This window comes from Cnephaeus nilssonii (genome assembly GCF_951640355.1).
Source record: "Cnephaeus nilssonii genome assembly, chromosome: 22".
Taxonomy (NCBI): domain Eukaryota; kingdom Metazoa; phylum Chordata; class Mammalia; order Chiroptera; family Vespertilionidae; genus Cnephaeus; species Cnephaeus nilssonii.
The window spans coordinates 29,027,902-29,043,695 of NC_137093.1; the positions used below are offsets into that span (position 1 = coordinate 29,027,902).

At 64.5% G+C, this 15,794-nt stretch overlaps 1 protein-coding gene across 1 annotated transcript in view; it reads right to left on the bottom strand.

Annotated features, from left to right (window-relative positions):
• Positions 1-2,772: 2,772 nt before the first annotated feature.
• The window catches only part of GALNT9 (polypeptide N-acetylgalactosaminyltransferase 9), a gene marked incomplete at both ends in the record, with an annotated part of 21,961 nt that continues 8,939 nt past the window's right edge, over positions 2,773-15,794 (bottom strand). Inside the window, 9 exons of the mRNA XM_079762811.1 lie at positions 2,773-2,919; positions 3,067-3,234; positions 3,744-3,839; positions 4,285-4,422; positions 4,583-4,768; positions 10,974-11,091; positions 11,407-11,604; positions 12,089-12,263; positions 13,419-13,680. Coding sequence (XP_079618937.1) covers positions 2,773-2,919; positions 3,067-3,234; positions 3,744-3,839; positions 4,285-4,422; positions 4,583-4,768; positions 10,974-11,091; positions 11,407-11,604; positions 12,089-12,263; positions 13,419-13,680 — 1,488 coding nt within the window. The remainder of the gene's footprint in view (positions 2,920-3,066; positions 3,235-3,743; positions 3,840-4,284; positions 4,423-4,582; positions 4,769-10,973; positions 11,092-11,406; positions 11,605-12,088; positions 12,264-13,418; positions 13,681-15,794) is intronic.

Here is a 15,794-nt window from a genome sequence, read left to right on the forward strand (position 1 = left end):
ACTGCGCGGCTTCCCAGGGTTGTCGGTTTAATTAACTTGGGCATCTGGGGAAGCGGCTCCTATCAACGCGAGGACGCGACTCGCCGCGGGCCCCAGGCCTTCGCCTTCCTTCACCTGGTGCCGCTTCTCTGGGGGCGTCGGGGACTCTGGGTCTGGGGGCTCGCACCCCAGCGGCCAGGCCTCCCAGGGCAGCATTTGGCCATCGTCACCTCTTCCCGCTGCCGCTGGGCTTTTTGGGGATTTGGGTTGGAGCCGGCGGAATTCTCTGCTGAGAATGATGAAATTGGGACACCTTCTTCCAGCAGCAGGACGCCAGGAACCGGAGGGCTGGGGGGAGGAGGGGGAGTTAGGGACCCCAGGGAGCTGGGGAGGAGGGGCTCGGTGGGACGGGGTGTCCCGTGGACAGCGTGCCGGGGGAGGGGCACCTGCCTTGGGTTCTGGAACAGAGGACGGTGGAAGTGCAGAATTATTATTTACTAGAGGCTCGGAGCATGAAAATCCATGCACTGGAGCAGGGGGGGGGGGGGGTGTCCCTCAGCCCGGCCTGCCCCTTCTCACAGTCCAGGAGCCCTCAGGGGTGGGAGGTGACCCGGTGATCAGGGGAAGGCGACGCCCCCATCACACCTCTGCTGCTGCCACAGCCGGCAGCGCAAGCCTCGGCCGGCCCTGGTTACCTGAGCCTCGGGCTGGCCCTGGGTGGTTGAGGGACTGGGGGACTCTGGAGGCAGGCGCAAGGAGCAGCCAGGCCCGCCTGGGGGTGGGCCCGGCCTTGCCGCACGCCTGCCGCCCCAGTGGGGCTGAGCGAATTGGGCACCGCCATCTTGTGGCTGTGGGCGCCGCCATCTTTGAGGGTGTCGCAGTCAATTAGCATATTCCCTCCTTATTGGCTGTGGGCGCCACCATCTTTGCGATGGCATGAGGGTCAGCATATTCCCTCTTTATTAGATAGGATTATTGAATTCAGAGAGAGAAACATCCATGATGAGAGAAAATCATGGATCAGCTGCCTTCTGCATGCCCCCTACTGGGGATCCAGGCCACAACCTAGGCATGTGCCCTGACCGGGAATCAAACCCGGGACCCTTCAGTCTGCAGGCCGACGCTCTACCCACTGAGCAACACCAGCCAGGGCCGTGCAGGGTTATTCTTTGTCCCCAGGTCATGGGAGCCAGGAAGGCCCCTGTGACCTCACAGCCCAGCGACACAGAGACCCACCCCCACCCCGGTGTCCTGCTTTCTCCTCTGATCTTTGGGGAAACTCCCTCCTGGGACCTGGGGTCCTGGGCAGCACTCAGAGGGACTTCTCCTCGCCCTGAAAGAGACTCGGCTGGAGGCGATGACCGCGGGGCCCTCCCCGAGGGGCAGCCAGGCTCCCGTCCTCTCCGGGAGCTCCGGCCCCACCTGGGCGCAGCGAGGGGACCCCCGGTAGGCTGGGTGCGCTCCCAGGGGACACGCCTGCCGGCCTGCTTGTCAGACGATGCTGTGGGAAGGGGGAGATGCCCGGCGGGCATGGCCCAGGGGTGAGCGTCACCCTAGGAACCAGGAGGGCACAGTTTGATTCCAGGTCAGGGCACAGGCCTGGGTTGCGGGCTCCATCCCCAATGGGGGGCGTGCAGGAGGCAGCCGACCCCTGATTCCCTCTCCTCACTGATGTTCCTATCTCCCTCTTCCTCTCTGACATCAATAAAAATATTTTTTTAAAAAGAATGGGGAGAAACAGGAAACCGTTGGTGCCCATAACTCTGCCCTGGGAGGCCAGGGGGGGAGCTGGGTGCTGCTTTGTGGAAGTTTGGCATCTGCCTGCCGTGGTCTCAGTCCTGGGGCCCCGGGTCCTCGGACCCCGGAGGCCCCCACCGCCGGCCCGGAGGCAGGAGTAGGTGCTTGGCCCTGGATGTGACGGGGAGAGGGAGCGTTTCTCTCCTGTGAGGTTCCCCGCAGCCACGAGGTGCTGTCTTGTTCCAGTGGCCCCAGGACAGCTGAATGTGGGGGGCGGCGGCGGGTGGGAGGGGTCCCTGCTTCTCGACTCCACCCTGGAGCCCCAAAGCGGCTACATGCACAATACATAAGCAGGTGGCCGTGGCCATGTGCCGATAAAACTTTATTTATAAAAACAGGCGAGGGGCTGTGGGTCCTCATCGGCTGACCCCTGCCTTAGAGTGACAAGGGTCGGCGCCTGGCCCGGGCAGGGGAGGGCGGGGGGCGGGAAACGCCGGGACAGGGACCCGCCCCTGGATGCTGGCCAGCTCCGACCCGGTGGACGAGACGCAAGCCTGTGTCCTCCAATCCGCTGTCCGTTGGGCTGAAGCCGTCCCGCCTTTGGGACCCTGCGGCTGGCCTCCGTTTCCCCTCTCAGCTCGGCTCGCTCTCGGGTCCGACGGGGTGGGCGCAGGAGGGTGGGCACGGCAGCGAGGCCAGCCCGCCGCCTCCGCGTTCACGGGCAGCTCTGCGGGGGGTGTACAGGGCGGTGCATGCAGAGGGTGGCCGTCCGGGCGGCTGGACAGGAAAACCGTGGAAAAGGCACGTGGTTTGGAGCCGGAACGGCGGTCAGCGCTGCGCGTGGGCCCCCGGCCTCCGGAGCACGCGGAGGGGGTGGCTCCCCTCCCCCGCTGTCCCGGGGACAGGATGCCGACCCCCGGCGGCCCAGGTGAGGTCCCAGCCCGCGCTGGCGTGGGCACAGCCGGGTGCTCGGGGCTCCGGGCTCGGGGTCGGCGGGAAGGGCAGGCTCCGTCCCAGGCCTCCGGGTCCGCGTGGGGGGCGGGGGCCGGGCCCGGGTCAGTGCCGGCCGTGCTTGACCCAGTTGCGGATCGCCCACTTCTGCCCCGAGCACCGCTGCAGCACCAGCCTCAGCCCGAAGTTGGCGTCCTTGGACATCTCCACCTCCAGGCACCGGCCCGTGTCCCGGCTCACGATGGGGCCGCCCTGCGAGGCGGGGAAACCGAGTCAGCGCGGGCGCCTGGGGCCCGGCGTGGGAGCGTCCGGGAGTGAAGCCCCCGGGACTCGGGGCCTGGCTGCCCCCCATTCCTCTGCCCTCGCACACACACCCCACCCCCACCCCCACCCGCTGACCTGGGTGAAGTCCCACAGCCGCTGCGCTGGGCGGACCACGTCCTCGCACTTCCTCAGAGCAGGCGCGCGGGCCCTGCCGTCGTCCACCAGGCACTTGGAGTCGGGCAGGAAGGCCGTGGAGCCCAGGGGGCCCAGCTGCAGCAGGCCCTCCGTGCTGTAGCGCACGAGCTGGGGGGGGAGGGCGGGAAAACAGGGTGACCCCGGGCTGGGGGGGAGCCTGCCCTGCTCCCAGCCTGCCCTGCTCCTTCCGTGGCTGGCTGTGTGCCGGTAAAACTTTATTTATAAAAACTGGCGAGCCGAAACCGGTTTGGCTCAGTGGGTAGAGCGTCGGCCTGCGGACTGAAAGGTCCTGGGTTCGATTCCGGTCAAGGGCATGTACCTTGGTTGCGGGCACATCCCCAGTAGGGGGTGTGTGGGAGGCAGCTGGTCGATGTTTCTCTCTCATTGATGTTCCTAACTCTCTATCCCTCTCCCTTCCTCTCTGTAAAAAATCAGTAAAATATATTTTTTTAAAAAAAATTTAAAAGCAGGCGAGGGGCTGTGGGACGGCCTCAGCCTCCTTCCCGGGACTTTGCTGGGAACCCCACACGCACCCCCAGGCACCTGACCTCCCTCCCAGCCAGGGTGGCATCGGGACGCCCAGTGCTCGCCCCGCCCCACCTCCCCCCTGCCCCTACCTGGGACGACATCCCGTGGCAGGGGTAGAGGATGGCTCGGTCATCGTCCTCCGCTCCCTGGTCCAAGCAGTAGCCGCTGGCTTTGCTGTTTCTCACCTACAACCAGAAACCGCAGGAGAAGCCCATGGCGGAGGGGAGGGTCGAGGGGCTCCACCCTCGCCCTGTCCCCTGATGGGGCAGCGGGAAAGCAAGGGGCTGGCACCCCCAGGGGCGCTGAGACCCACCAGCGGAGGGGTCTGCTCTGGGCAGGTGAGGGGGGTGGGGGAGGACACTGAGGCGTGGGGAGGAGAAGTGGGGTGTCCAGCCCTGGGCTTGCTGGGGGCAGACTGGCAGGATGACCCTGCTTGTCACTGGGGGAGACAGACAGACAGACGTGCCTCCCAGCTAAGCATGGACACCCGCACTCGCGCACAGGGATGTCTATGAACAGATGCGGGGGCGGACGGGCACTGGGGTGTCAGGACCCGGAAGGTCGGGCGGGCGGGCGGGACCCGGCCCAGGTGGGAAGCTGCCTGGCCAGGGCCCTCGGTGCAGGCGGTACCTCTCCGTACGTGAGGGTGTTGTTGTAGGTCCTCATCTCGGGGTACACGTTCTCCAGGTACCACTTGAAGCTCCGGCATTTCAGCCTCTGGCGCAGGGCCAGCCGCTCCGACACGTCCCCGAAGTCCACCCCCGGGTTCTGCGCGGCGGGAAAGGGTGAGTGAGGGTCGGCACGGGCGACCCAGGCCTGACCCAGGCCTCCGCTGGGAGGGGAGCGCCGGGAACCGGGGGCCCTCCCGCCTCGGGCCCTCCCAGGACAGCTGTTCCCGATGGGAGGGCCGCCCCGGCCGCCGGCTTACGGTCATGGGGATGTTCCAGGCCATGTACACGTGGGACTTGAAGCCGTCCATCCACACCTCGGCCGCCCGCAGGGCGTTGCGCTTGGCGTAGTAATCGATGTCGTTGTTGTAGGGCTTCCGGGTGCGCTCGATGTGCGCCACGCGCGAGCAGGGCAGCACCTCCATGCTGCCTCCGCACTGCCACACCTGCCGGGACAGCCGTGGAGGCCCGCTCTTCCAGCCCCGCCCCCAGCCCCTCACAGCCCAGCCCAGCCCTTCTAAAGCCCCACCCACAGCCCCTCACAGCCCCGCCCATAGCCCCTCACAGCCCCGCCCACAGCCCTTCACAGCCCCGCCCACAGCCCCTCACAGCCCAGCCCAGCCCTTCTAAAGCCCCACCCACAGCCCCTCACAGCCCCGCCCATAGCCCCTCACAGCCCCGCCCCCAGCCCCTCACAGCCCCGCCCACAGCCCTTCACAGCCCCGCCCACAGCCCTTCACAGCCCCGCCCACAGCCCCTCACAGCCCCACCCACAGCCCCTCACAGCCCAGCCCAGCCCAGCCCTTCTAAAGCCCCACCCACAGCCCCTCACAGCCCCGCCCATAGCCCCTCACAGCCCCGCCCCAGCCGTTCACAGCCCCGCCCACAGCCCCTCACAGCCCCGCCCCCAGCCCCTCACAGCCCCGCCCACAGCCCTTCACAGCCCCGCCCCAGCCCCTCACAGCCCCGCCCCCAGTCCTTCACAGCCCCGCCCACAGCCCCTCACAGCCCCGCCCACAGCCCCTCACAGCCCCGCCCCCAGCCCCTCACAGACCCGCCCACAGCCCTTCACAGACCCGCCCACAGCCCCTCACAGCCCCACCCCAGCTGTTCACAGCCCCGCCCACAGCCCTCAAGCCCCGCCCACAATCCTTCACAGCCCCGCCCTCAGCCCCTCAAGCCCCGCCCACAGCCCCTCAAGCCCCGCCCACAGCCCCTCACAGCCCTGCCCCAGCCCTTCACAGCCCCGCCCACAGCCCCTCAAGCCCCACCCCAGCCGTTCACAGCCCCGCCCACAGCCCCTCACAGCCCCTCAAGCCCCGCCCACAGCCCTCAAGCCCCGCCCACAATCCTTCACAGCCCCATCACAGCCCCGCCATCAACCCCTCAAGGCCCGCCCACAGCCCCTCACAGCCCCGCCCACAGCCCTTCCAACACCTGCCCCATCCACCCAGCTCCTCTAAGCCCCGCCCACCGCACTTTCCGCCTTCCCCTGCCTTTCTCAACCACGCCTCCTGTCCTACCAGTCCCGCCCACAGCCTGTCACAGCCCCGCCCACAGCCCTTCACAGCCCTGCCCATCCTTTCTCAAGCCCCGCCCACAGCCCTTCTCAAGCCCCGCCCAGTCCTTCACAGCCCCGCCCCTCATCCACTCAGCTCCTTGAAGCCCCGCCCACCTCACTTTCTGCCCCGCCCCTGCCTTTCCCAACCACGCCCCCTGTCCTACCAGTCCCGCCCACAGCCCTTCCAAGCCACGCCCAGTCTTTCCCAGCCCTGCCCCCAGCACTCCCCGCCCCGCCCCTGGGCCTTCCCGGACACGCCCCTGACACGCCCCTAGCCCTTCCCCAGCTCCACCGCTGCTCACAGGCCCCAGGACACCCCTGCCCTGGGGGCACCGGAAGCCTGGCACCCGTGTGCTGGTCCCAGCACCCTGGCCAAAGAGAAGCCTCGGCCTGGGTTCAGTCCACCAACGCCCGGACAAGGCTGCCCGCGTGGGCATTTGCTACCAAATTTCACGGCTCTTGCACGTGACAGGATACAAACAACAGAGGGACACTCCGTGGGGGGACAGGCTCCCAGTGCAAGTCTCCGTGGGAATTGGGGAGATGCGTGCACACCACGGGCTTTCCCACAAGACATCCAGGTGGACAGACACGGCCCTCCCCCGAGTGGCCACTGCGGCTCCCCTCCGGAGGCCCGGTCCCCCTGCTCAGGTAGAGCGGAGGCTGGGCGGGTGAGGGGCTCGCCCTGTGGGCTGAGGCCCTGGATGCACCCTCGCCTCACCTGGCAGACCGGCCATTTGCGAGCGGAAGCAGACTGGAAGGGGACATCAGCCCGCTCCCACCCTCCCCGCGGCCCTACTGTGCACGGAGAAAGGTCTCCGACCCGCCCGAGGACACCATGCACCCCCCCCTCTGCTGTCTGAATGCAGGACCCCTCTTCCCAGTAGGGACCCCCTAGGTGGGGACCCCTCCCTGCTCCCTCCGTGGGTAACAACACTATTCTTTGCTTTCCCGAGAGACAGGCGCCCTATGAATCCACGCGGGAGGGGGAGGAGCCCCAGCCCCAGATGTTCTCCCATGGGAAGGGCAGCCATTGCCCTCAGTGGTGGGAGGGTTTCCTGCAACCCCTGGGGGAGCAGGGGGTCTGACCGTGTGGAAACAGAGAAGCAAAGGGTTTCCCGTTCCCCTCGCACCCCCAGCTGCACCGGCTTTCCTAACCCGGACGCTCCGCGCTTGGTTTCGTCTTGACCTTTATTAACCCGGCGGACGGGATGGATTCATTTCCCCCTAATTGGCTCTAGGACTCTCCTCATTAGGAGACGAGCCGTTGGCATTTCTACAATCAGAGAAGTGACATTGGCCCCGAGACCACAGAATTACTCCTCTAATTAGGTTGCATCGATCAGAAGGGCCGTGTGGGCGCCCGTGTTAACGACGGATCAGAGGCGGCGGCGGCAGCTTGGAGGCCCCTGTGCACGGGAGCAGGGTCCCGGAAAGGCAAAGGCAGGAGGAAGAGTCGGCAGAAGCGAGGGGAGGCCTGGCTGCACCCTTCCTGACACCAGCTGGGGTGGGGGAGGGGGCCTGGCAGTCAGAGGCACCAGAGAGGCGGGAGGGGGTGGTTCTGGGGCCGGGGAAATGCAGGGATCCCGTCTCCAAGCTGCCTGGGAGCACCGGGCCCCAGGTGCCCACAGCCAGTCTCCGCCCACTGCCCCTCAGGACAGGGCAGGCCTGTCCCCTTGGCTGGAGTTCAAGGTCAGACAGACCTTTTGGATATGAGCGAATGCTTGGCTCCCACACTGATGTCAGCATTCCCCAACCTAATCCATATCTGCACCTGCACCTGCTCCTGCACCTGCACCTGCTCCTGCACCTGCACCTGCTCCTGCACCTGCACCTGCACCTGCTCCTGTGTTCCTGTGCTCCTGTGCTCCTGTGCTCCTGTGCTCCTGTGCTCCTGCACCCGCACCTGCACCTGCTCTTGCACCTGCTCCTGCACCTGCTCTTGCACCTGCTCCTGAACCTTCACCTGCTCTTGCACCTGCTCCTGCTCCTGCATCTACACCTGCTCCTGCACCTGCACCTGCTCTTGCACCTGCTCCTGCACCTTCACCTGCACCTGCACCTGCTCCTGTGCTCCTGCTCCTGCACCTGCTCCTGCTCCTGCTCCTGCACCTGCTCCTGCTCCTGCATGTGCACCTGCTCCTGTGCTCCTGCACCTGCACCTGCTCCTGCTCCTGCACCTGCACCTGCTCCTGTGCTCCTGCACCTACACTTGCTTCTGCACCTGCTCCTGCTCCTGCTCCTGCACCTGCTCCTGCTCCGGCTCCTGCTTCTGCATGTGCACCTGCTCCTGTGCTCCTGCACCTGCACCTGCTCCTGCTCCTGCACCTGCACCTGCTCCTGTGCTCCTGCACCTACACTTGCTTCTGCTCTTGCACCTGCTCCTGCTCCTGCACCTGCTCCTGCACCTGTACCTGCTCCTGCTCCTGCTCCTGCTCCTGCACCTGCACCTGCACCTGCTCCTGCACCTGCACCTGCTCCTGCTCCTGCTCCTGTGCTCCTGCTCCTGCACCTGCTCCTGCTCCTGCTCCTGCACCTGCTCCTGCTCCTGCATGTGCACCTGCTCCCGTGCTCCTGCACCTGCACCTGCTCCTGCTCCTGCACCTGCACCTGCTCCTGTGCTCCTGCACCTACACTTGCTTCTGCTCCTGCTCCTGCACCTGCTCCTGCTCCTGCTCCTGCTCCTGCACCTGCTCCTGCTCCGGCTCCTGCTTCTGCATGTGCACCTGCTCCTGTGCTCCTGCACCTGCACCTGCTCCTGCTCCTGCACCTGCACCTGCTCCTGTGCTCCTGCACCTACACTTGCTTCTGCTCTTGCACCTGCTCCTGCTCCTGCACCTGCTCCTGCACCTGCACCTGCTCCTGCTCCTGCTCCTGCACCTGCACCTGCACCTGCTCCTGCACCTGCACCTGCTCCTGCTCCTGTGCTCCTGTGCTCCTGCACCTACACTTGCTCCTGCTCCTGCTCCTGCACCTGCTCCTGCACCTGCTCCTGCACCTGCACCTGCTCCTGCTCCTGCACCTGCACCTGCTCCTGCACCTGCACCTGCACCTGCACCTGCTCCTGCACCTGCTCCTGCACCTGCACCTGCATCACCTCAGTCACGAGACATCTCCAAGGGTCTGAAGAGGGGGCATCTTGCAAAAGACCAGGTGCTGTGACCCTGGTTTGGTCTCCATGTTGCAAAGCGGGGTCTGGGCTGAAGCTGGACAGAGGGAAGTCAGCATCAGGGAGAATCTGTGGGACTGACCTCCCAACGCCACTTCTAACATGTGTACTTGAGGGTTGATTCTAAATCTATGATTTACAACTGGATCGTGTCAGAGATTTAAACACGGCTGCAAACAGCCCTGAAGTGTTCCCAAGGACCTCAGATTCGGCAAACGATTACTTTATCGGACACACGGGGATTCTTTTTATGCACTTGGGGGAATGTCTGCTATGATATCAGGCAATGAAAATGCTTAAAGAGAAAAGAAAATACATTTATAAGCATCATTTTAAAAGGTTCGAGGGAATCTGACAGCAGGCAGAATGGAGCTGGCTGTTTAATGGCATTTAGTCCGTGCAGCCGAGGTAATCAAACATTAATCACAGAGAAGGGGGAGGTGAATGTTACTCTATCAGATTTACAACCATCGTCGCACGACCTCTAGGTTTAACCTCCACGCCTACAGCAAGTAGGTTTGAAACGGGCCACTTCAATACACTGCCTATAAATTTTTAAAAACTTGCCTTAAATAATCTGTTCTGTGAATAAAGGCCGCAGGCAAAAAATCAAAACAACAATAAAAAAAAAAAACACCCACAGATGAAGCTCCAGAAACAGAACAAGAACCACACACCCGTCAGAGCTCACCCACAGCTCAACCCCCGGGAGCCCCTCGGCCCAGGTCCCTGCGGCTTCCTGGAGGGGTATCTTACGGAGCATCCTAACCGCCCCCCCCCCCCCTCACTCCCACGCTCAGCACGCCGGCAGGTCCCAGAGGCCCCGGGCAGGCGGCCGCCCCCACACCAGCAGCATCAGAGCGGCCCCTGGGAGTCGGTGGGTGGACGGCGGCCCCAGAGGACTGCAGGCCACGGCCGTCCGCCACCCTGAGTCACACCCCCTGGGACAGAGCGCAGGAGGGCACTGTCGGCCTCGGGGCCTCGCTGGGCCAAGGGTGGCGTCAGAGGGGACGGCGGAGGTGCCCAGTGCCTCCGGCCCCTGAACCAAGCTGCCCCCGTGCTCCCCACCCAGGGGGACTCGGGTGCCCACAACCCCATCGGCACCCCGACCTTCCACATCCGAAGACGACAAACACACAAACAGCTCGAGGCCGGGCCAAACGCCGGGGCCAGAGGGACAAGCTCCTAGAACCCCCAGCCATCCTCGCGGCCCACTCGCTGCAGGAATGGCTCGCCCGGCTGGTGTGGCTCAGTGGTTGAGCATCAACCTAGGAACCAGGAGGTCCCGGTTCGATTCCCGGTCAGGGCACAGGCCCAGGTTTTGGGTCAAGCAGGAGGCAGCCAATCCATGATTCTCTCTCATCATGGATGTTTCTATCGCTCTCTCCCGCTGAAATATATGTATCTTACCTAATAAAAGAGAAACATGCAAATTAACCATCACTCCACTATGCACCCACAGCCAATCAGAGTGAGTATGCAAATTAACCCAACAAAGATGGAGGTTAATTTGCATATGCAGGCGCAGAGCCGAGTGAAGCCTGCTATGAGGGGAAGGGGGGTGGCTGAGGGAGCTACTATAGTGGTGCTCCAGACAGAAGCGAGGACGTGCTGGCTCCGGACGGCCCGGGAGCGGGGACTTGCCGGCTCCCAGGTGGCTGGGAGTGAAGCCAGGGGCCTATTCTTGCACGAATATCGTGCAATGGGCCTCTAGTATATATATAAGAATGAATGGCTCAAATGATTACGATGAACCTAAATGTGCAATCTTTTGTTATTGGATTCGGCAGCTGTCACGCTCCTCGTCACAATGCCACCGAGCTCATACGTGGACTCTCAGTGGGGGCCCCGTGTCCCACTGGGGGACACGCAGCTCTCGGGCCCGCCCACCCGACACCCCGGGCCAGCCCCGCACACTCACCCTCATGCCCAGCTCGATGTTTTCGCCGCCGTACACCTCCATGCCTGGGTCCAGCAGGCCAATGTCCCCGAAATACTCCCGGTCCACCACGAAGGAGCAGCCGATCATGGCGGGGGTCCTGGGGGGGGAGGGGGGCAGACAGCGTGTGAGCGGGCGGGGCCGGGCCAGCATGCTGTCTCCACGCCCTCACACCTCCCCCCCCCCCCCCCCCCCGCTCCCCCGTGCTCCTGGTCTCTCTCAGCCGCCAGGACTGAGGCAGGGCCCCCCCCCCCCCCGCAGGCTGGTCTCTGCGTCCCTCAGGGCCCGGGGACCCACCCGGCATTCAGTCCTGGCACCTCCGAGCAAGGGATTTAAAAGACCAGGTCCCCGCCCGGCCGGTGCTCAGTGGTTAGAGCCTCGGCTCCCCCCTCCGCAGGCCCCGGGGGCAGCTCACCGGATGGGCGCGGCCTCGTCCCCGCGGTCCAGCCAGTCCTGGGGCGGGATGATGTACATGCACCACAGCCCCCAGTTGTAGCCGTGGGCGGCGCTGGCGTACTGCTGCACCTCGAACGTGTCGAACTTGATGTTGTCGATGGCGGGCAGCACGATGCGCCGGCGGTCCTCCTGGATCCGCGTCAGGGCGGGCTCGGCCCTGCGGTGCACGAGCCTCAGGACGGGCCCGAGGCAGGAGCCCAGAGCCAGGCGGCCACTCGGGGTCTGAGGGCCAGCGCGGCGCCCGCCTGCTGAGCGCCCACCCCAGGGCCTCCCGCTGGCTCCCTGCAGCCCACTCGCTCGCAGCCTCGCCTGCCGGGGGCAGTGACAGCGACGGCCGATGGACACCACGGCAATCAGACCGCGTGGGGCGGCCCGGCCGGCGTGGCTCAGGGGTTAGCATCGGCCTAGGAACCAGGAGGTCAGGGTTCGACTCCCGGTCAGGGCACACGCCCGGGTCTTGGGATCCATCCCCAGTGGGGGGCGTGCAGGAGGCAGCTGATCCATGATTCTCTCTCATCATGGATGTTTCTCTCTCTCCCTCTCTCCCCTCCTCTCTGTGAAATCCATAAAAGTATATTGAAAACTTTTTTTAAAAAGTTGCCTCTGGAGGTGACAGACGCGTGGCTCCGACACGCCCTTACCAGCCGGTGCTGAACTCCACGTGGGCGTCGAAGAAGCCGACGACGGGCGCCGTGGCCGCCTTCCAGCCCTGCAGCCGCGCCCGGATCAGGCCCTCGCGCCGGCTGTTACGGACGACCTTCACCAGCCCCGGGTACCTCTTGTGGACGTACTGGTCCAGGCTGAACTTGAGCTCCACTGGGGGGCGGGGGTGGGGGTGGGGACACAGAGACGCCTCAGCGCCCGGCATCCCGAGTGCCCCCCATCCACATGCGTGGGGACCCGCGGAGGCCGGACGTGCGTCACGGTGCTGGGAGACCACGCGGAGAGAGACCCACCCCCGAGACAGACCCAGACCACGACGCTGGGCCACCCTGGGAGAGACCCAATAAGCCGCGGACGAGACTGAGCCGGGGCCGGCGCGGTGAAGACGGGAGGACGCGGGGCTGGATTATTCAGCCGTAAGAGGAGATGACGCCCGTGAATGGGGTCCTTCCGGACGTCGGAACGTCATTCAGCCTTCAAGGGGGAGGGAGCGGGCCCAGCCAGTGTGGCTCAGTGGTTGGAGCGCTGGCCTAGACACCAAAGGGCTGAGGGTTTGAGTCCTGCTCAAGGGCACGTACCTGGATTGCAGGTTCACTTCCCAGCCCCGATGGGGACTCCTGCAGGAGGCAACCAATTGATGTGTCTCTCTCACATCGATGTTTCTCCCTCTCTCTCTCTCTCTCTCTCTCTCTCTCTCTCTCTCTCTCTTCCCACCCCCCTTCCTCCCTTTCACTCTCTCTAACAAATTAATGGAAGCCCAGCTGGGGTGTCTCAGGGGTTAAGCATCAACCTATAAACCAGGAGGTCACGGTTGGATTCCTGGTCAAGGGCACAGGCCCGGGTTGCGGGCTCGATCCCCAGTGGGGGGCGTGCAGGAGGCAGCCGGTCCATGACTCATCATCGATGTTTCCATCTCTCTCTCTCACTTCCTCTCTCTGAAATCAATAAAGATATATTTACGAAACATAAAAAAAAAATCCATGGGGACAATATCCTCGGGCGAGGAGGAGCAACGAGGACGTCCTGGCACCTGCCACGGAGGATGGGCCACGAGGACGCCGTGGGCCGTGGCACGGCCGGGCCCAGAAGGACGCGCGTGTGGGAGTCCACGTCGGCGAGGGACCTGGAGGCCAGACTCATGGACAGAACGAGGGTGGTGGCCCCCAGGGGCTGGGGGGGCGTGTCTGATGGGGACGGGGCTTCAGGTTGGGACGATGGGAAGCTGGCGGTGGGGACGGCTGCCCGGCCTGCACCCGACTCCAGGCTCCGCCCGGGACGCCCCGCCCGGGGCCGCGGCCGCCCGCTCACCGTTGTCGCTGTTGTCGTCCACCAGGATGACCTCCTTGAGCAGCGGGGAGGGCGTGTGGTTGACCACGCTGTGCACCGAGCGCAGGAGGACGGACAGCGCCTCGTTGACGAAGATGAACACCACCGAGAGCTGGGGCAGGTCGCCCGCGTAGCTCATCTGCCTGCACCTGCGGGGGCCCCGGGGCGGGGGGGTGGGGGTGGGAACAGTGTCAGGGCCGGGCTGGGGGACGGCGAGGGCCAGCTTGGCCAGTGCCCCGTCCCACTGCCAACCACAGAGGGCGAGGGTTAACAAAGATCAGAACAGCCCGGCCGGCCTGGCTGGTGTGGCTCAGTGGATAGAGCGTGGGCCTGCGGACTGAAGGGTCCCAGGTTCGATTCCAGTCAAGGGCACAGGCCCGGGTTGCAGGCTCGATCCCCAGTAGGGGGCGTGCAGGAGGCAGCCGATCAACGATTCCCTCTCATCATGGATGTTTCTAGCTCGATCTCCCTCTCCCTTCCCCCCTGAAATCAATAAAAATATATTTTAAGCCCCGACCGGTTTGGCTCAGTGGATAGAGCGTCGGCCGGCGGACTGAAGGGTCCCAGGTTCGATTCCGGTCAAGGGCATGTACTTTGGTTGCGGGCACATCCCCAGTAGGAGATGTGCAGGAGGCAGCTGATTGATGTTTCTCTCTCATCGATGTTTCTAACTCTCTATCCCTCTCCCTTCCTCTCTGTAAAAAATCAATAAAATATATATTTTTTAAAAAAAGAAAGAAAATATATATTTTTTTAAAATTAAAAAAAGAAGAAGAAGAAGTAGAAGAAGAAGAAGGGCCCGGCCCGTGTGGCTCAGTGGTGGAGCGTTGACCTAGGAACCAGGAGGTCAGGGTTCGATTCCCAGTCAGGGCACAGGCCCGGGTTTCGGACTCAATCCCCAGTGAGGGACGTGCAGGAGGCAGCCGATCCATGATTCTCTCTTCTCACTGATGCTTCTCTCTCTCTCTCTCTCTCCCTTCCTCTTGAAATCAATAAAAATATATTTAAAAATTACTGGGGAAAATGTCCTCCGGAGAGGATTAATTTAAAAACCCACCGACCGTGATGTCACCTGCTGGCCTCGTGGTAACCAGCACCTGCCCTTCCCATGTCTGGCCGACTTGGGACACGCGGCCCCGCCCAGCGCTGGGCACACGGTGCCGCCCGCACCCGGGGAGGACGGCTGGGCTCGGCCACGGCGGGGCCGGCTCAGACCTCACATCCACCGGGAGCCGGACACGCTGGGCCTCCCAGCCCCAGGCGTCTGAGATTGATGGGCCCGCAGAGCGGAGGCGGCGTCACCAGGCCCTGCAGCCACTCGGGAGGTCCCGGGCGGGTCGCGAGGCGGGCAGAGCCCGGCTGGCCTGGCGGCACGGGGCCGCGGCCTGCGCTGATGGAGATTTATGGGGACGCCCGCCCTCTGTGCCTCCCGAGACATAAAGCTCCGGGAGAGGATGGCGGGCGGCGTGCCTCCCAGGAGAGCCGTCTCCTGCCCGGGACCCGGGTCTGGGCTCAGCGCGGCCAGGAAGCTGCGCCTCGTCGTGGAGACCTTGACGAGGCTTCTGGGAACAGCTGGGAGGGGTCACGGAAGGGTCAGCCGAGCCGGTTCTGCCGCTGACATCCCGGTCGCCTTCCTGGTGGCGGCACCTGCCCGCGGCGACACCGTCCCGCCCGCCCAGGGGCACCGAGGTGAGTGGGGCCACAGGATGCCGGCCTTCCAGCCGGCGGGGCGACCAAGGGCCCGAGGCAGGAGCCTGGGGGGCACGGAGGCCCCCACAGAACTGTCCTTCTGAGAACGAGTCCGCCCGTCCGTCTGTCCCCTCTGCCTCCCGTTAGCCTCTGACCCTGCAGCAGGATGGGCCACCCCGCCCGGCCCGCGGGGCTCAGGGGCTGAGCGTCGACCTGTGAACCAGGAGGTCAGGGTTCGATTCCCGGTAAGGGCACAGGCCCGGGGTTGTGAGCTCCATCCCCAGTGGGGGGCGTGCAGGAGGCAGCCGGTCCTTGATTCTCTCTCATCATGGATGTTTCTCTCTCTCTCTCCCTCTCCCTTCCTCTGAAATTAATTAAAAAAAATTTTAAAAACAGGATGGACCCCCGCAGAGGACAGAGCCGGTGGGAGGCTGCAGGCCTCGCGACCATCCCTGGGAGACCCCGTTCCCCACGGCCCCCTGCCCTCCCTGCACAACACCTCCTTCCCAGCCACAGAGGGACAGACAGACAGGACGGACAGACAGCTTGGGGGCTGGCAGGAGGCGGGGTGTCCCCCCCCCCACCCCGTGAGTATTAACTGCCTGTGGGGGGCGTGGCTTTGCGGCAGTCCCTCCAGACTGGGGTGAGGGGGAGGAGGAGGAGGAGGAG